This window comes from Odocoileus virginianus, chromosome 11, assembly GCF_023699985.2.
Source record: "Odocoileus virginianus isolate 20LAN1187 ecotype Illinois chromosome 11, Ovbor_1.2, whole genome shotgun sequence".
Taxonomy (NCBI): Eukaryota; Metazoa; Chordata; class Mammalia; order Artiodactyla; family Cervidae; genus Odocoileus; species Odocoileus virginianus.
The window spans coordinates 4,804,628-4,826,373 of record NC_069684.1 but is presented as its reverse complement, the minus strand read 5'-3'; the positions used below and the strand labels follow the sequence as shown (position 1 = coordinate 4,826,373).

The 21,746-nt window shown below is 38.1% G+C and overlaps 2 protein-coding genes across 2 annotated transcripts in view; one reads left to right on the top strand and one right to left on the bottom strand.

Annotated features, from left to right (window-relative positions):
• The window catches only part of LOC110148106 (membrane cofactor protein-like), a 100,164-nt gene that overhangs the window by 55,994 nt on the left and 22,424 nt on the right, over positions 1-21,746 (bottom strand). The window lies entirely within an intron of this gene.
• LOC110152487 (complement factor H-like) lies at positions 130-21,650 on the top strand. Its single transcript, XM_070474642.1, has 6 exons — positions 130-199; positions 10,082-10,258; positions 13,900-14,073; positions 14,779-14,955; positions 16,912-17,085; positions 21,260-21,650. The coding sequence occupies exons 1-6, from the start codon at positions 130-132 to the stop codon at positions 21,466-21,468; spliced, it is 981 nt and encodes a 326-aa protein (XP_070330743.1). The 3' UTR covers positions 21,469-21,650.

Below are 21,746 nucleotides of genomic sequence, written 5' to 3'. Positions count from 1 at the left end.
TAGGCCCTTGCTCAGTCTTTGGCATTATCTAGGCATAATTCAGGACAATAGCTGAGGTTTCCGTGGTTGACTGTATCCGTGGCTGCTGAAGTCTCTAGTGGCCCGATAGATTTCAGAATTAGGAAAGGTATGGCCATTGCTCTCCCAACTGCTAGTCAATTAGTTTCCCCTCTGCTCCCAGAAAAGGACTCCTGGGAAGGTAAATTATTTACACGGATCATTAGCATAAGAGACCTCAACTCTATGGAGCCTCTGTCCTTGAGCAACTAAGTTTTATTGAAGGTGCAATTTACACGCATGAAAAAGGTAAGGACAAAGATTCTGGAGAAGACTCTTGAGAGTTCCTTGGACTGCAAGGAAATCAAACCAGTCAATCCTAAACGAAATCCATCCTGAATATTCATTACAAGGACTGATGCTGAAGCTGAAGCTTCAATACTGTGGCCACCCGATGGGATAGCCTACTCAAGGAAAAGGCCCTGATGCTGGGAAATATTGAGGGCAGGAGGAGAAGGGGACGACAGAGGATGAGATGGTTGGATGACATCACCAACTCAATGGCAGGAATTTAAGAAAACTCTGGGAGATAGTGAAGGACAGGGAAAGCTGGCATACTGCTGTCCATGGGGTTGCAAAGAGTCGGACGTACTGAGTAACTGAACAACAACAAGGATTAGATGAGGTATTTTGGATGGAACACTTATGAACAGGATTGGGGTCACCCGAAGACTAACAATAGCATGTGGTTCCTTTTGCTTCCATTTGTTCTTTTTATTTCATGCTCTCCCTGAGAATGGGTAGAATTTTCTTTCCTGCTCTGTAGCTTCTAGGAGTGGGCATCTATCTTTGGTTTTTTTGGCTTGAAGCTGCATCATTCTAATCTCTGCCTCTCTGATCAGAAAAATATCTCCCCGATTGTCTTTGTCTTTACTTGTATTTTCTTCTTCTTACAACGATGTCAGTCACATTTCATTGGAGGTCACCATAATGACATCATCTTAACTTGATTACATCTGGTAGACACCCTAATTCTAAATAAGGTAACACTTTTAGGTCCTGGCCAAAAGGGACCCTGTCTCTCAGATTCCTATTTTCCCATGTGTCAATAGATTCACCCAATTCCAACATCCTCCAAAGTTTTCACTCTTTACGGCATCAACTGGAAGGCCCAAATTTTACTTAAATGTCTTCTAAATAAGTTATGAGTGAGACTCAGTTTCTGGACCATCCATGGGCAAAATCTGTAGTCACATGTGACCCTGTGAACCAGAAAACAAGTAATGTGCTTCCAAAGTACAATGTTAATAGAGACATAGGATAGAAATTACCATTCATAAATGGAGAAAGAGATAAGAAAGGGGTCACAAGTCTTAAACAAATTCAAAACCCACCAAGAGAAATCTCATTAGATTCTGGGGACAGAGAACACTCCTCTGTGAAGGTCATGCTCCATGTCAGCCCTATGCGGGCAGACTCAGCTTTATGAAGCACCAGGGAGGTGAGACTATTTTCTCAGGGGGAGGAGGCCCTTTTGGCCCCGCCCACGCGTGCAGGGCGCTATCTTTGGAGACTTTCCTCCATTACCTGTATGATGCCTGCTCCTTTCAGTCCTAGCTGGAAGCATTTCTGCTAGAATAACCTTCTCAGAACCTCTGTCAGTCTCTTGTGCACTAATACATGCCGGCTGTTAGTCGTGTGTGTACATCACACATTTTCCCTGGATAACAGCATCTCTACTTCTGGCTTAGGCTGAGACAACTGATTGGATCTGGACTCACATGCCTAACCTTGTAAACAAAGGACTGTTCAGCCTCACCATGGGCTTGATTGGTGAGTATAGTATGTGGATATGCTGAGTCATTTCAAATCATCTCACCTTGGTTCCTTTCTCTTTGACAGTTCATTCTTCAATTTTCATCGCATTGAATGTATTTTACTACAAGAAGCAAGAAGAAATCAGGTGGATCTTTCATAGTTGGGTTGGAAATCTTCTGAACTAAATATCCAAGATGAACTTGGATATTTTGTGTGGTAGTTAATTTTGTGTCACCTTGGCTAGACAGTAGTACTCAGATGCTTGGTGAAATTATCAGATGTTTGTGTGAAGGCATCTTAAAGATAAGATATATACAGTTATATAACCACCCTATTATCAAGATGTAGAATATTTTCATCATCCCAAATGTTCCTTCATGCCTTTTGAAGTCACTCCCTATTCCATAATTACATTATATTGTTTTAGGGTGAAAGTTTGAGTTCAATGAAAAATGAATATTTGAAGTAAAACAGTAACTTTTAACTTTATTCTTCAGAAAAAATGGTATTTTTAAAGCTAAAGTAAACATATGAATAGTTAAATACTTAAACTGAAATTAACCTTAAGTGTTCTGATTGATGTCTTTTAATTATATATATATATACACCGATATAACTACTACCTAGAACTAAAGAGAGCAAATTTCCAGCACAATGTAAGATTTCCTTTTGTCTCTTCCCATTCTGTACTATGCCTTATCTCCACAGGCAACTACCCTATGGTCAGGTTTTCCACATTTTAAAATTTACATCAATAATAAATTGATTAACCTAGTGAGTGTGTTTGATTTTTTGGTTTAGCACGAGAGCTGTGCAATTTTGTGAAATTGCTGTCAATAGCTGTACTTCATTTTGGTTTCTAAATTAATGAATATTAATCCATTGTATGAAAATGCTACAAATGCTCTGTCCAGTCTCCGAATGTTCATGGGAACAATCTGTATTTTTGCCATTTATGAATAAAGCTGCCATGAACCATTCTGTGTGTGTCTTTCTATGGGCACGCACACCCGATCCGCTGGTGAGGGAGGTTAAGGAGGACAAACTGCCAGTACACAATAAATGAGTCAGGAGCATGAAATGGTCAATGTAAAGAATATAGTAACAATTATGTAACTTTTAAAATGTCTATAGATGGTAATTAGACTTATTGTGGTGATTATTTTGAAATGAACAGAAACATGGAATCACTACACTGGGTAACAGGAAGTAACAGTGTTCTTGGCCAATTGTATGTAAAACAACAAGCACATAGAAAAAGAGATCTGATATGTGGTTATCAAGGTGGGCTGGGGATGGGGGAATTGGATGAAGGCAGTCAAAAGGTAACAACTTCCAGGTGTGAGATAAATTAGAACCAAGGATGTGGCGTACAATGTAGTAAATATGGTTAATATTGCTGTATCTTATGTATGCAAGTTAGTAGAACAGTAAATCCTAAGAGTTCTCTTCACACAAAAAAATACTTTTCTATCTTTAATTTTGTATTTATATGAGATGATCTGAAAGTGACAGTCACTCAGTCGTGTCCAACTCTTTGTGACCCCATGGACTAGATAGTCCAGGAGTTCTCCAGGCCAGAACACTGGAGTGGGGAGCCTTTCCCTTCTCCAGGAAATCTTCCCAACCCAGGGATTGAACCCAGGTCTCCCGCATTGCAGGTGGATTCTTTACTAGCTGAGCCACAAGGGAAGCCCAAGAATACTGGTGTGAGTAGCCTATCCCTTCTCCAGTGGATCTTCCCAACCCAGGAATTGAACCAGGGTCTCCTGCATTGCAGGTGGATTCTTTACCACCTGAGTTATCTGGGAAGCCCCTATGAGATGATAGATATTCACGAAACTTGTCATCATTTCAAGATACATATAAATTAAATCGTTATGCTCTGTATATGGAATCTAGAAAGATGGTACCAACGATCCCACATACAGGACAGCAAAGGAGACGCAGATGTGAAGAACAGATGTCTGGACTCAGTGGGAGAAGGCACGGGTGGGACGACTTGAGAGAACAGCACTGAAATATATGCATTAGGGCATGTAAAATAGATAACCAGTGCGAGTTTGATGTACGAAGCCGGGCACCCAAAGCCAGTGCTCTATGACAACCTGGAGGGGTAGGGTGGGGAGGGAGGTGGGAGGGGGGCTCAGGATGGAGGGGACACGTGTACACCTATGGCCGATCCATACTGACACATGGCAAAAACCATCACAATATTGTAAGGTAATTATCCTTCAATTAAAATAAATAAAATTTTAAAACAAAACAGAAAATAATTATGCTCTGCACACTTAAAACTTATGCAGTGCTGCATGTCAATTGTATGTCAAAAGAGCTGGAAAAAATAATAACCATAAAATACCCATACATAAGTAGCATATAAATACAAAGAATTCACTATAACTTGTGTACTTCATATTAAGATCTAATGTAACTTTAAAAAAATCTTCTCACTTCCCTAGGCATGTGAAAATACAGATAATTCAAAGACTGGGAAAAACTTCACCTATTCTCTAGAAGTGTTTTAATAAAAATTAATATTTTATGTTACCTTGAAGCCAGTACACACCTAGTCCCACATAAAGTTGTACACGGACATAACAGGTGTCGAACACAATAGCTTATTGTGACACTACCAACAGGAATCATTTATGGATACTGTAAAACATTGAACTTTGATATTTATTAAATGGCACTAATTAACTAGCTTCATTGTAAGGCACTTAAATTTGAAGTCATGTTTGCTAACTGCAAAGGAAGTAGATTTCAAACCTCCAAGACTACCACTGGGGTACTCGTGTGAATGTATCATCAGAAAATCTAACATGTTTTTGCTAATCAGTGTTGCTCTCACCTTGTGGTTTTCTTGTGCTCATGGGCAAGGTAAGTTGAAACAGGTATGAACACTCACCCTTCCTCCTACTTCGTTTCTACTTTCATGTGTGTATTTTTGATAGAATCAACTGGTAGAAATAGTCTGCAGGATGTGGTAACCATAAAGAATACCTTAATGAAAAATGATCACATATTCATCTGAGGGGAAAATAAGATAAATTATCTTCTACATCCTCTGAGGACCACAGTATGCAGAGCCACTGAATCTTGATTTGTGAGGTCATGTGAATATGCTCATGAAAATGTGAACAGAAAATATGTCACAGAAAAGCTAGAGTATAACTAAAAAATGTTTAGGGGATTCTTATATGTAATACAAGAAATTTGGAGAACAATGTATATCTTCATAATCTTACATGTGGTGTTAATTTTGCAGATTCACACTTCATCAAATACTAAATTTTAAGTATGTTCAGTTTACTGTATTTCAATTATATGTTAGTAAAGCTACTAAAAGTCATTAACATCACTGTCAAATCAATGTTTTAACAAAATTAGCTACAGGTAACAGGCCTATCTCTCTTAACAAAATTCAGAGTATATTCTTTCCTGCTGCAATGCCAAAACTTTAAAATTGTTTTCAGAGAGCATTGGAAATTGTGAAATTTTTTTAAAAAATTTAAATCACTTCTATCTTGAAATTTATAAGTTCTTCATTATGATGCTTTTCTTCTGTTTTTAACTAATCCAGTCCTCTTCTTTCTTTCTTGTGAATATATCTTCTAAAGAGTTTTATGGTATCTCACTAAACACTAGGTGTGACTATAATATGCATTGCTGTACATTATTGATTTCATAATATGTTGCATATTGGGTTTTGCATATTATTTAAATCAATTTGTCAATTTTCCTCACAAACAATGTTTACAACACAACAAAGCTTCCTGTCCAGTCCTAAGGGTAACAGTTAAAAGCACCTTAAGTCCCAGGTCACCTGTAGAATGGCCCCATTACCAGAGTGCTTGCTGTAGGGCAGACAGATGTGTTACTCAGTTTATCTCTGGTTCTCAGGGATATGGGAGATAGTCTATTAATCAGTTAGAGAAAACATTAAAGGCATATTTCTAAGTAAGAGAGATAGCAGAGGAGAAGGAGTATGCAAGCATGAAAGAGAAATTTGGAACCTTGACAAATCCTTGCCTGATATTCCAGTTGAAAACTACTCTTCTCATTAACAAGTGAACTCTTTCTAAAAGTGGCCTTAGAGATAAATGTTCTGAATATCTGTGAATAGTTATTTTTCATAATAAATAAGTGCTTCACAATTGTAGACTTCTTATAAGAACTACTTCCTCATCCAACAGAAATAGAAAGTCATATCTTTTTCTTAATTGAAACTCAAAATCACAGAAATAGATTCATCATCTGTTGTTCATGACGCATTCTCATCATGAAATCACACTTGTTAATGACATATGCTGAAAACTGCAAAATCTAAGGGTAAAGAATAATTATTCCAAATCTCCAACAGTGTTGGAAACATACACTAAAATGTTAACCAAAAGGAATGAGATTAAATTAGTAGTTTATTCCCAATACGGAAGCCACAGTGAAGGGGAAAAAATTCTAACATTACAACACGTTACAGCATTAGAGTATCCTGCATGCAACTGTGCACTTACATTTACCAGTGTACTGTGTATTTTCATGATATTCATTGGCATGCTTTCATTTCACCTTGAATAACTCTTTTCAGGGTTTCTAGTAAGGCAGGTCTAGAGGTATTCAGTTCCCTCAGTATTTGTTGGTCTGGAGAAGTCTTTATCTTCCCTTCATTTCGGAATGACAGTATTCTTGATTGGCAGTTTTTTCTTGCAACACTTGGAATATATCATCCCACTTTCTCCTGGCTTGTTAGGATTCTGCTTTGAAATATGCTTAGAGACATAAGTTTCCAGCTTTTTTGTTTTGTTTTGATGTTTTTTTTTTTCTTCATGCTGCCTTTAAGACTTCTCTGTTTTTCTTTAATTTTTGAAGCTTCATTATAGTATGTGTTGTAGATGCATTTTAATGTTGATTTTGTTTAGTCACATATAAACTTCATGAACTTCAATATCCAAATTACACCCCTGACTCAATAGCTCACAAGTTATTTCTGTTGATACTGCTCCCTAGATCATATAGGCTTTTTTCACTCTTTTTTTTTTAATTTTTATTGTTGTTGTTTTATTTTCTTTTTATTCTCCTATGACTGGATAACTTCAATATGTCATCTATCTCACAGATTCTTTCTTCTGCTTGCTTCATTCTGTAGTTGATGCTCTCTAAAGCATTTTCATTTCATCCTTGGATCCTTCAGTACCACAATTTCTGGGGTTTTTATATGACTTGTTTATTTTTATTAAACTGCTCATTTTGTTCATTTATTGTTTTCCTGCTTTTGTTTGACTGTATTACTGTATTTTCTTATAGCATGGAGTTCTTAAAACAGCTGTTTTGAAATCTTCATTGGGTAAATCACAGGTAAATTGGTAAATCACCTGTGATTGGTAAATCACAGGTCTCCAGTCTTTGGGTGGATATGTGCATGCATGCATGCTAAGTCACTTCAGTTCAGTTCAGTTCAGTCGCTCAGTCATGTCCGACTCTTTGCAACCCCATGAGCTGCAGCAGGCCAGGCCTCCCTGTCCAACACCAACTCCCAGAGTTTACTCAAACTCATGTTCATCAAGTCGGTGATGCCATCCAGCTATCTCATCCTTTGTCATCCCCTTCTCCTCCTGCCCCCAATCCCTCCCAGCATCAGGGTCTCTTCCAATGAATCAACTCTTCACACGAAGTGGCCAAAGTACTGGAGTTTCAGCTTCAGCATCAGTCCTTCCAGTGAACACCCAAGACTGATCTCCTTTAGGATGGACTGATTGGATCTCCTTGCAGTCCAAGGGACTCTCAAGAGTCTTCTCCAACACCACAGTTCAAAAGCATCAATTCTTCCGCACTCAGCTTTCTTTAGTGTAAAACTCTCACATCCATACATGACTACTGGAAAAACCATAGCTTTGACTAGATGGACCTTTGTTGGCAAAGTGATGTCTCTGCTTTTTAATATGCTGTCTAGGTTGGTCATAACTTCCCTTCCAAGGAACAAGCATCTTTTAATTTCATGACTGCAGTCACCACCTGCAGTGATGTTGGAGCCCCCCAAAATAACGTCTATCACTGTTTCCATTGTTTCCCCATCTATTTGCCATGAAGTGATGGGACCAGATACCATAGTTTTCTGAATGTTGGGCTTTAAGCCAACTTTTTCACTCTTCTCTTTCAGTTTCAAGAGGCTCTTTAGTTCTTCTTAGCTTTCTGCCATAAAGGTGGTGTCATCTGCATATCTGAGGTTATTGATATTTCTCCCGGCAATCTTGATTCCAGCTTGTGCTTCTTACAATCCAGCGTTTCTCATGATGTACTCTGCATATAAGTTAAATAAGCAGGGTGACAATATACAGCCTTGACGTACTCCTTTCCCTATTTGGAACCAGTCCATTGTTCCATGTCCAGTTCTAACTGTTGCTTCCTGACCTGCATACAGATTTCTCAGGAGCAGGTCAGGTAGTCTGGTATTCCCACCTTTCACATAAGGACTTAGCTCCATGCTTGATTTTCTAAGATAGTGTTTACAGGGGCTCTTGGACTGTGGCTGAGAGGGTGAAAGCTGGTTCATGAGCCACTGCAGGCACCACAGTCGGGACAGAGGTCTGTCTGCCTTTACCTCATGCATGTGTGGGCAAGACCCCTTCTGGGTCTCTTGGCATAGGGTGTTGAGTCAGACACCTCCTTCCAAGGCAGGTTTCTCTGTGCATGGATGTCTAATTTCTGTTGTTGGGTTATAAGCAAAAATAATGGATGTCTTATTCTTCTGATTTGAAAATATTTCTCATTTTATCATTTTTCTTGACTTTGTGTTGATATCTGTGCATTATATTAAACGTCCACTTTTCCTAGTCTTCACAGACCTGCCTTGGAAGTAGAACCCTTTCATCAATCAGCCTAGCCAGAGATTCTGGGTGCCTCTCTAACCTCTATGCTCATCCAAACCACTGTCTTTGTTTTTAACACCTTTCAGGGGTCTAGAGTATGCCAACTCCCATTAGTGTCCTAAGAGAGGTGAGCCAGAAGCCAGACTAGTTGGTAAACCTGGGAACTGGAGGTTATCATTTCATTCACTCTGCACTGAGCTGGGGAGAGGAGCTGTGCAAATGCATGCATGCTCCTTCAAACCTTGTGCTCTCCAAAACCATGATTCAGCTCTCTGGAGTCCCCAGGTACCGAGCAAACGGCTTCATCAGCTCTCAGGGATGGGTTCGTTAGAAGCCAATTGCTCGGGCAGCAGCTGAAGAAGATGAGGGTCTAGATGTGTGGTGTGACTCTTCCATGAAGAAACTGGGAGCTGCCCACTCCACATGTAGCTGGGAAATGACCTGTGAGAAGTGCTGGCACAGCCATTCGTAACTTGCTACTTCATCCTTTGTAATCCCAGGAAACTGGAAATGCTGGATCTCCCAGAGGCAGGCAAGGAGAAGCCAGACCCTGGAATAGCAGCTACATTAGCGTGGATCTCTACATATATTAGTCATCTGAAGTTTTTATAAATTTTCTTGTCCTAGAATCCCTAGGACAAGTACGAGGGATTTTGCACTTGTGCAAAATCAAGTGCAATCCCTAGCGCAAGGAGTGTAATTATGCTAGTAAGAGAATATAATTAATAGATGAAACCATTTTAATTTGATTATTAAGATAAAATAATATTTATACTTTTTTTTCATTTCAAGTGAAATCTTGTGATTTTCCAGTAATAAAACATGGAAGGTTATATTATGCATTTAAAGGCTACTTTCCAGCAAGTGTAGGTCAACAGTTTTCCTATCGCTGTAAACGGTATTTTGTGACTCCTTCACAAAGTTCCTGGGACTACATGACTTGCACCCTGAAAGGATGGTCTCCAGAAGTGCCCTGCCTCAGTGAGTAAACCTCTTTAAGTTTATGTGTATAAATCTTTCAAAGTGTGAAGAGACACTAGTCCTCACTAGGAAGTGAGTGCAATTAGGTCTTGTATACAACAGGAAGGCTGAGGGACAAATTCTCTAAAAGATCCAAATAGGTCTTCCTTTCATGAGGAGCTCTTCATGGAAATCACAGGAGAACAGAGACCTTACAAGAATATCTGCATCATCTATATGTAATTATAAAAAACTAAAAATAAATGACATGGAGTATTCCTTTTTTTTCCTTTTAAACAAAAGTGGTAGTAACTTTCATTTTTATTAAGTTATATGTTATTTTAGAATACTAATGCATTATCAGGTAAAGTTAATTTTTACTGTGCTCTTTTACCAAATATGTTATTTTTCTATTCTATTGTTTTTATGATCCTTAGGACAATGTACTTTCAATTATTTGGAAAATGGATATTACACAAATTCCCAAGAAAAGTATTTACAAGGTAAAACTGTAAGAGTCCGCTGCCATGATGGCTATAGTCTTCACAATAATCAGAACACAATGACTTGCACAGAGAAGGGATGGTACCCTCCCCCAATATGCGTCCGCGTCGGTGAGTAAACTGGGCTGAGACCCCAGTATGTTCATAAGTTTCTAAGACTCAGCTGTATCATCCACTGCAAAATGTTTAGATCAGCCTCTTATTTTGTCAAAGGACCTATTTAATTTTATTCTTTAACAAGCGTGTGTGAGTGTACAGATTCCTAGATAAGTGTATAACAAAATAAATGTGCCTATTGATGGACATTAGTCAAGAAAATGAAAAGAACCACAAAGAAGAAACCTGTAATGACAGAGTGAAGTTAGAAAGATGGCAGAATAGGAATTTTACTGTCTCTGATACAAACACGGACTTTTGACCGTCACCCACGAATGACAGTATCTTTGTGGGAGGCAAGGAGTCTAGCAGAGAAATTACAGCAAATATTCAAGACCTGGCACATCACAGAGGGTTAGAGGAACAGCCTCACTTTATGTGCATCACCATCCCCTAAAGTGGTACAGCTTAGTGCCAGAGAGACCCCTCAGCACAGGATGTTACCTGGGCGGGCGGGAATAAGAGCATCTGACCAAGGGTGGCTTCCTCAGCGTCCAACACTGATGAGAAGGCGCCCTTCTCTCTCCCCTTGTCCAGGACACTGGGGTCACCTGCATGGCTGAGGGGTGGGGAGAGGCCAGCTGTTACAGCGTCCAGAGCTAGAACTCACTGAGGGACGTGACTCCTCCTGACCACGTTGGAGACACTACCAGGAAGCCCGCCCTCTAGGCGTTGCAGACAGCTTGCTTGTGGGTCCTGCTCACCCTCGGGCGCAGCAGCATATCCACATGCCCCTGCCCCAGGGCCCGCTCCCTGTGTAGGTCCTCACGGTGGTGATCCAAGCCTTTGATCTGAGAGACATCCAGAAGCCAGTCTGACCCCGTGGGACTGTGAGAAAGCACACAAACAGTATTCAGCATTGCCCCAGGGAAGCAGCCAGGAAGCCGTCTGCACAGAGACTGGCTTTGCTAGGTTGAGAGAAGCATACGGGCTTCAAAAATCTCTCCTGAGAGGAACTGAGATCTGTGGCCAGCTGTATCCTTAAAGAGGTCTGGGAAAGCCTCAAAATCCTATCGGTGACAGACTGAACTTCTCACCTCAAGACAAGTCTGTAAAGACTAAAGGAAGAGACTGCTGCTTTAAACGCAACACAAACATGAGACTATAAGGAACACAAAAATCAAGGACTATAACACAAACAGAAGAACATAATAATTATACAGTAACTGATATCAAATAATGAAATGATGGATATTCACTAAACTTACTGCTGTAAATATATCATATATATATATGTGATTTGACTTATATATATATATATTTGACATATATATATATAAGTCAAATCATTACACTGTATGTGATCGGTCACTTCAGTTGTGTCCGACTCTTTGCGACTCCGTGGACTGTAGCCCGCCAGGCTCCTCAGTCCATGGGATTCTCGAAGCAGGAATACTGGAGTGGGCTGCCATGCCTTTCTTCAAGGGATCTTCCCAAACCAGGGATCAAACCCACATCTCCAGCACTGGCAGGTGGATTCTTTAACACTATCGCCACGTTTAACACCCCATAACCTGTGTAGTACATATTAAGATCTACTGTAATTTTAAAAAATTTATCAGTTTTCATAGCCCATGAAAATACAGATGATTCAACAGGCAGAAAGAACTTCACCTACTATCTTGAGATGTTTAATTGAAAATTAGTATTTTATATTACTTCTGGAGCCAGTTCATACCTGGTTCCACATAAAGCTATGGACATACTTGTCAGGTGATGAAAAAAATAACTTACCATGAAACTACCAACAGAAAACATTTAGGGATAGTGTAAGACATTGAACTTTGATATTTACTAAATGACACATTAACCAGCTTCACTGTAATACACTTAATTTCGGAGTCACATTTGGGAACTGCAAATGAGGCAGATTTTAAACCTCAAATGGTGCAACTGGAATATTTGTGTGACTGTACCATCAAGAAAATCTAGCATGCTGTTACTAATCAATGTCCTTCTCACCTTGTGGATTTCCACTGCTTAAGGACAGGGTAAGATGAAATTAATTCAAACACTCAGCCTTCCTCCTAAATATAATTTTATCTACTTTCATGTGCATATATTTTTGATTGACTCTCCTGGTAGAAAGAAATAGCCTGCAAGGTGAGATACCTATAAATAATACCTTAATGAAAAAAATTAACATGTTCACCTAAGGGGGAAATAAAATGAATTGTTTTCTATGTTCTGAGTACCACAGTGTGAAAGGCCACTGAATATTGCTTATGAGGTCATGTGAATATGCTCATGAAAATGTGAATAGAAAATATGACACAGAAAAGCTAGAGTATGACTTGAACATGTTTGGGGGATTCTTGTTTGTAATTTGAAGGAACTTTGGGAAACAATGGTTGTTTCATAATCTTGCATAGGGTGATGATTTTGCGGATTCAAACCTCATCAATTCCTATATTTTAAATATGTTCAGTTGACTATATTTCAAAGTCATTAACAACGCTTTCATGCTAATGTTTTAACAAAATTAGCTCTAGGCATATCTCTTTTCATAAAATGTAGAATATATTATTAATTTCCACTGTAATGCCAGTACATGTAAATGCCAGTTCATTTAAAATTGTTTTCAGAGAGCACTGAAAATGTTGAAAGTGTAAAAGACTGTTCAAAGGAAGACTCTGGGGCTGCAGTCCTGACACTGTCCTAATGGTCCCCACGGGACTCTGTGCACATTTCAGTCTAGGGGCCATGGCTACTGCCTCTGTGCCTTACATCCCCTCAGTCTCACTGAGGAATTACACATATCACTCGCTTCAGTGTCCTTACACATTTGCCCAAAATATCATTAAAGAGTAGTTTTGTAAATTATACATTTATTTTTCTGTTATGTTGTCAGATTTTCTCCTTGGATCTTTTGGTCATCTTCTTCCTTCAACTGTGTTATTCTTCAATGTGTGTTAATTTCACTTTTTTAAATTAATGAATTGGCAACAAAGTCATGAGACAGACTCCTTTACTCAGTATATCACATTTTGTATATATTATGGCACTTATATATAATTTTTATATTAATGTATTTAATTAACTTTTGCATGTTCAAATCATTCTTTTTCTTAATTGCTTTGGTTCCATATGGAATCACTTTTAATTTTGGCAATTTTTTTGTGTGTTGACGCTGGATGTACAACAAAATTAAACCTTCCTATTCATATCAGTAAACGTATTCAGAGTCCAACTATTCATAGAAGTTGCAGTGTTTCCACTGTCACCGAGTTTTTTCCAAAAAATGTCCTTTGTCCTTCCTACAATGTCGCTTTTAATATCTTACAATATATAGCACTTCTTCTAAGATGATAAAATCTCAGTCTGCTTTCCTTTAATTACTCATGATTGGTTAGAGAGCACAGATAAGTCTCTTTCATATATTGGTACTTTTGGTTTCAAGTTCTTGCTTATGTGGGCAGCTGGACACACATCAGAATGGTGATATTAGGACACATGTGTGCACTTCTCTGTGATATCATGAAAGCTCCTGTAAAATCATTTATTACTTTCAGTTAAACTATCAAATATGACAAGCACTACATAAGTTAAATTTCAGAGTTAGTGAAACATAAAATCTTTCTTTAATTTGTTCCTAGGACTTCCCTGTGGACTTCCACCTTCAATTCAGAATGGTGTTGTACGTCACAAGAAAGACAGTTATCAATACGGAGAAAAAGTCACATACACCTGTAACGAAGGATTTAGGATTTATGGATTTGCATCTATAAGATGTTTAGGAGGAAAATGGTCCCGTACACCAAAATGCATAAGTATAGTGCATTTCATTTTATTCGAATGCTGACAAATAACTTTAATTAAGAGCATAAATGGTACAAATATGAAATTAAGCAGTAATTCTAGAACTTTACAAGGCATCTTGTCAAAGTTCTGAATTCTAGTAGAGAATTAACAATCCTAGTAATAACAAAAGTTTGAAAACAGGAGCTAAATTATCTCATTTTCACATCAACATGGGTGCAGTTTGAACATCCTCTGATAAACATTCTCAGATTTCTGGTCTTTGTGCCACATGACTGTATCACAGTTGACCTCTGCTCATCAGTCTTATCACTACACAATTTACTGTTAATTTATCAATCATTTCTTTATAATATAATTTCTAAGACATGTGACATAATTCAAGGTAACAGATTTCGATAGAAGAAACAGAAACACATTTATAATGTAGGTGGCCTGCAATGGGGAAAAAGAATTTAAACGTGAGAAGTATGCTCTCAAGCATCACATGCAGCCCTATCTCTTTGAATATCACCATTCCCATGTTGTACTTCTGATAAATATAGAGACACAATGTGACAAGGTCAAGATTCTGACATTTGTCTCAAGGTATAAGAGAAATGCTGTACAATATTCATTGGTTTGATATGTAACCTATTTATTTTCTGGAATATAATCAGTGGTCACTATGAATCTTTAAAGATGTACTAAACTAACATATATTCCTTTTTTTTCAGGCACAGATTGTTTTAACTTGCCCAGCTTTGATGATGCTGTATTCATAGGCCAGAAGAAGAAATCATATAGGTCAGGAGAACAAGTGGCTTTTAAATGTCGACCATATTATCAGCTGAATGGATCCAACACTATACAGTGTGTTAAGAGCAAATGGATAGGAAGGCCAGTGTGCAAAGGTACTTTGGTAAAATTTTTAAATTTTATTATTAAAGTATCTTAAGTAATATAATATTCACCATCATTAAATGGTCATAGATTATTCATTGTTCTTATTGTTGTTCAGTCGATAAGTCGTGTCTGACTCTTGCAACTCCATGGACTACAGCACACCAGGCTTCCCTGTCCTTCACTATCTCCCAGAGTTTGCTCAGACTCACAGCCACTGAGTCCATCTCATCGTCTGTCACCCCCTTCTCCTGCCTTCAATACTCTTTCCAGCATCAGGGTCTTTTCCAGTGAGTTGGCCCTTCGCATCAGGTGGCCAAAGTATTAGAGGTTCAGCTTCAGCATCAGTCCTTCCAGTGAATATTCAGGGTTGATTTCCTTTACAGTTGACTGGTTTGATCTCCTTGCCGTCCAAGGGACTCTCAACAGCACCACAGCTTGAAACCATCAATTTTTCAGCACTTGGCCTTCTTTATGATGTAACTCACCCATCCATACATGACTACTGGAAAAAAACATAGCTTTGACTATACTGCCCTCTGTAGGCAAAGTGATGTCTCTACTTTTTAATACGCTGTCTAGGTTTGATACAGCTTTCCTCCCAAGGAGCAAGCGCCTGTTAATTTCATGGCTGCACTCACCATCCACATTCATTTTGGAGCCCAAGGAAATAAAATCAGTCACTTCTTCCACTTTTTCCCCTTCTATTTGCCATGAAGGGATGGGACTGGATGCCACAACCTTAGTTTTTTGAACACTTAGTTTCAAGCCAGCTTTTTCACTCTTCTCTTTCACTCTCGAGACTCTTCAGTTCCTCTTTACTCTCAGCCATTAGAGTGGTATCATCTGCATATCTGAGGTTGTTGATATTATTCCCATAAATCTTGATTCCAGCTTGTGATTCAGCCAGCCTAGCATTTCACATGATGTACTCTGCACAGAAGTTAAACAAGCAGGGTGATGATATACAGCCTTGTTGTACACCCTTCCCAATTCTGAACCAGACAATTGTTCCATGTCAAGTTCTAACTGTTGCTCCTTGACCCGCATACAGGTCAAAAAAGTTTGTCTCAACATAAAAAAGAGATGGGACTGTGTTCTCAGCGTTTAGCATTGTAGCCCAATAATTCTAAAAGCACATCCCTAGCACAGCAATCTCAGCATATTCTGGAAAACTCTTAGATATGCAAGCAGATTCACAGGCTCACTCAGACCTGTTGAATCAAAACCTCTGGGGCTGCAACTCTGACACGGTTTTAAGGAATCCCAAGGGATTCTGGGCACATTTCAGTTTAGGAGTCAAGGCTACGGCCTCTCGTACCTTACACCCCCTGGATCTCACTGAGGGATGACCCATCACTCACTATGGTGCCCTTAAGCATTTTCCAAAACATATCACCAAAGAACAGTTTTGTTTCCCAGATATGGTTGGATCTTTTAATTAATCATCTTCCTTCAACAACGGTATTCTTCAAAGTGTGCTAATTCTTGATCAAGTTTCTAAAGATGTATCTACTGCGTTTATTTTTCTAGATGTCTTAAGTTACAGTTAATAAACAGAATGACTGTAAACCAAATCCTGATGATTTATATCAAATCCATATGATCTTATTATTATGACTTTCTTATGGCTTATAAATTCATTGTGAATTTATATAACACTGATTTTACTAAACTCAGAAAGAGTTGTCCAGAAAAGCTCTCATTTTCACTGGCCTGAAATCATGTATCAACCTGCTAGTGAAGGCTGAGGCAGAGATTTAAGGTTAAAAAGCTTAATTTGCACTGAAAAATATTGCTTTATCTCCTTTTCCTTAATCTTATATGTAAACTTATTGAATTTAGCAGTCTTTCATGACATATTATCTACTGAATTTAAGTAACCATGGAATATATTTGACATTCACTCATTGGCTTATTGTTCATTAGGATCATTATATTAGAAATACTTTTTTTCTTTTTTTCAGATGTTTCCTGTGTGAATCCACCCAGAGTGGAAAATGCAGTTATACGAAATGACAGACCTAGGTATCTAAATGGTGAGAGAGTACGTTATGAATGCATCGGGACTTATGACATTTTAGGGGATGTAGATGTGACATGTTTAAATGGAACTTGGACAAAACCACCTCAGTGCAAAGGTAGAGTATCTTGTCTACCCACTCCCCGATTTAAGAGAAAGTATTAGGAATACAACATGCTGATAGAAATAGATATTGAAGAAGTTCTTAGGGAATAAGTTTTTGATGAAAAGAAAATGATGGTGCTTCACATCCAGTTCTTTTGTGGAATTAATAAATATCTCACATATATATTTTATGAAATTGTTGACCAGATTTGAATGGTTGGAATCATGGAACATTTCCTGTCTTAAATATTAAGACAGTTATTTCTTGAAGAATAAATGTGTTAAAGATACCATCAGTACATTTGACAGCCCAAGGAATTTCACTTTGAGACATGGAATAGGCAACTGGGGCCTGGTAACAGAATGTGGCGTCTTTTGGGCATCTTCACATATGGGTGATATTTAAAGGTATGAATGAGTTGAACTCATTCAGGGAATTAGTGTACACATTAAAAAAAAAAAGTGTCTGAAACTTGGTCTTGGGATGCTTCAGTGTTGAGTTCAGAAAGGAAGGGAATCTAAACAAGAAATAGTTGTTCAGTCCCTAAGTCATGTCCGACTCTTTGCGGCCCCATGGACCGCAGTACACCAGGATTCCCTGTCCTTCACTGTCTCCCAGAGTTTGCTCAGACTCATCTCTGTTGAGTCGGTGATGTCATCCAACCATCTTATCTTCTGTCGCCCCCCTTCTCCTCCTGTCCTCAATCTTTCCCAGCCTTACAGTCTTTTCCGATGAGTCAGCTCTTCCCATCAGGTGGCCAAAGTATGGGAGCTTTAGCTTCAGCATCAGTGCTTCCGATGAACATTCAGGGTTGATTTTCCTTAAGATTGACTGGTTTAATCTCCTTGCTGTCCAGGGGACTCTCAAGAGTCTTCTAGTTTATCAAGTTAATTTTTGCCTGGTGTGAGTTTTTAGCAAATTCTATTTGAATATGTTTCCATGTTTAAAACAGCATTCAGCTCAGCATACAGTTTTTGTGTTCACCAGCCATTCTGTCTTTAGACTGAAGTATTCAGACCATTTGCATTTAAAGTAACTACTCTTAGGGACAGTGTCTGCCATTTCACTATTCATTTTGTGTGTGTTTCCTCTGTTTCTCACCTCCATTTCCTTTTCTTCACTGTGGGGTTTTGAACACTATAAAATAATTTAACTGTGATACATCTGCACTGCTTTCGAGTCTATGCTTTCTCTGCAGGGCTTTATTAGCAGTTGCTCTAGGTGTTAAGGTACACATAGGTAGTTTATCACTCCCGACTGTTGCTGACATTCTATCACCTCAGGTGAAATGTGGAAATCTTACTTCCCTTTAGATTTATTTACCCTCCCCACATTTTAACATAAATTCTAAGTATTCCCTCAACATACACTGAGCACAATATCAAATGACATAATTTTGCATGACCATGATCTAATAAAATCATTAGGGGAAAGACAGTCTATTATATTTACCCCTGAATTTTCAAAAATCAATTCTATTATTTTTCCTTCCTTCCTAAAGTCTCAATCCCTTTTCTATTTTCCTTTCTATCTTAAGAATTCCCTTAGCAATTCTTTAAGTAGGTCTGCTGGGACAAATTCTGTTTCCCTTTGTCTGGGAATGTCTTTCTTTCTCCCTTTAATCCTATAGGATGGTATCACTGGATATAGAATTTGGGGTTGACAATTTTTTTCTTCCAGGATTGGAAAAATGATGTCAATTTTTCCTGGCTCTATTGTCATGGATGAGAACCCTACTGATGTTTGGATCCTTTTTCCATATAAGTATTGCATAATATCTATCTAGCTGCTTTTAAGGTTTTTTCCTTTGGTTTCCAGCAATTTAGTTTTGATGTATCTTGACATTAATTTCTATGGGTTTATACTGTTTGGAATTCTTCAGATGTTTTAATATATAGATTTGTCCCTTGTGCCCTATTTGGGAAATATTCTGTCATTATAGTTATTTTTTCATCTCAATCCCCTTTCTTTTTACCTTCGGGGTCTACAATCTTTTACTATCTTCCTATGGGTGCCTGAAGCTCTGTCCATTTTTTTTTTCAGTCTCTATTCAAAGTTAGACTGTAGCTAAGCTTATTTATCCTTCTGTCATCTGCAGTGTATTATTGAGCCTATCTAATGTGTTTTTAAAATTATATTAGTCCATTTTTTAGTTCTATAAATTCAATTCCATTAAGAAAAACCATTTACCAATCATTTTAATATCTATGTCATCTCAGTGTTGTCTTCTGTGGATTTTTTTTTTTTTCTTTTGAGGCTTTCTTTGAGGTCCTTGGTATTATGAATGATTTGTATTCTAGACTTTTGGGGTATTATGATTTTTGAGACCCTAGATTTTATTGGAATCTTTATCAGGCCTCCATTACTGCCATGTAGGGTGCAAGTCCGGGGTTCCCACCTGCCTCCACTGACTCAAGGAGAAAGGGCAGAGGGATCTTGCTTCCCAACCATGCGAGTGGAAGCCTGGGCTCCTCACTTGGCCCCTGCTGATCAAGGCAGGGAAAGAGTTAGTCTTAGGTTTCCATTATGGTGTATTTCTGAAGTAAGTCGGTATTATAAAAATCCTTCATCTTGCTAGCCTGCTCCCTTTCTGGGCTTCCCCAATGACTCAGCAGTAAAGAATCCGCCTACAATGTAGGAGCTGCAGGAGATGTAGGATTGATCCCTGGAGGAAGATCCACTGGAGGAGGGAGTGGCAACCCACTCCAGTACTCTTCCCTGGAGAATCCCAAGGACAGGGGAGCCTGGCGGGCTACAGTCCATGGGATCGCAGAGCTGGATACGATTGAAGTGACTTAGCAGGCATACACACACCACTTTCCTGGGTCTCTGATGAAAAAGATCAAGTATTTATTGTTTTTTTTTTTTTTTTTTGCTTGAACTTGTTATCATTTCTAGGTTATCATGTCAGTGACTTGACCAAGATACACAGAAAGCAAATTAAAACCCAAGACACTGTCTGCAGTTCAATTTCTTGAATCCCAAGGTCTCTAATCAGATTGACATCTTCTCTACATCTTTCATAATCTCCTGTGTTGGTTTTTATAATATGTCAAGATTTTTAATTAGCAGAAGGAATATTTCACAAATGTAATAAGCATCTCAGCTTGTCCAAGAAAGGAAGTCCACTATTCAAATCTGTAATTATTTGAATTTTAAGGAGTCGACAGAGCTAATGTTTCTTTTGTAACAAATTTGAAAATCAATTAAAATGACTAGAGATTCAAGACACTGCAGTATATTGCACATACGGATGAAAGAAATGTTTTATTTCTCTTCAGTATCCATCTGCCTATATTCACTAAGAAAACATATTTTAATACCAGAACCCTGCACAGAAGACATATTTGTGAATGTATTATGTGTGCTTTCAAGTGGGGTAAAAGTAAAGCATAAAAATGTGCCTTTCCTGTTAAGTGATTGGATTTTCTTCAATAAGTCATTTCTGTCATCAGAAGTCACAAGTCTTGATATTACATAGTAGGCTACATTTTTTTCCTTTATTTTAAACTGTAGGGCGTGATAGTTTTTCAATAAATCAAACAACATATTTTTTAGACTCGCAAGGAAAGTATGGGCCTCCTCTACTAACAGACAATGGAGAAATTACCTCACTCCTCACACCTCTATATCCTCTGAGGTCAGTCGTGGAGTATCAGTGCCAGGCCTACTGTGAACTTTAGGGAAACAGAAACAAGTGTGTGTCAGAATGGAGAGTGATCTGAACCACCAAAGTGCTTAGGCAAATGCTTCAGTCTTCTCATGGATCCTAGGGAAATCCTTGTACTGAGCATGAGGCTTAGCTGTTTATAATAGAGCTTTCATGGATTAACAAACCATTCTGTTGCATGCTTGATTACCAAATATTACTGTGTGTCGAAATAAAGTTTGAAAATTTTCTGGTCAGGAACAATAGCAACAAGAGGTTCCTTAATGAAATTTTTCATAAGGTAATTGACATTGTAAGTCTATGATTATACCATTTAATTATTACATTAAATATAGTACCTCATTCTTACATTTAAAATGATGAAACCTGCATAATAGATTTTCAATGAGTTGGTTTGGGAAAGGTTTTGAGAAGGAATTTTTGGACTAGAGTAGAAGATTCTACTTGAAAGCTTGAAATTCTGTGGAAAATATTTGCTCACTATATAATGTTTTATGTTTATATTTTTATCTTCAGAGGTCTGTGAAATTTCAGAAGAAATGATGAAAAAACATAACATACAGTTAAAATGGACAACTCCAAAAAAACTTTACTCTAAAACACAGGATCATATTGAATTTATATGTAAAAGTGGATATCATCCAGTGACACCAGATCATACATTTCGAACAGTTTGTCAGGAAGGAAAAGTGGTGTATCCTCATTGTGGACAAAATACTGGTTAAATGCAGTTGTATGTACATGTATTGAGAATTTTTCATTATTAATCCAATTCTCAGTTTATTTTATCAAGTATTGTTTAAATCATTTTGATTCATAAATCAGATGTTATGGGGACGATGAAATTATAATCAGGAAGACTAATGAATCACTTCTTTAAAGCACCTCATTAAACTTGGCAAACCAAGTGCTGTGTGTCCTGTTGATAAAATACCTGAGTAAATTAATGCAATCACTTCAGTGCCTCTTCTATCGATCAGTTTCCTAACTTTCTCAAAGATTT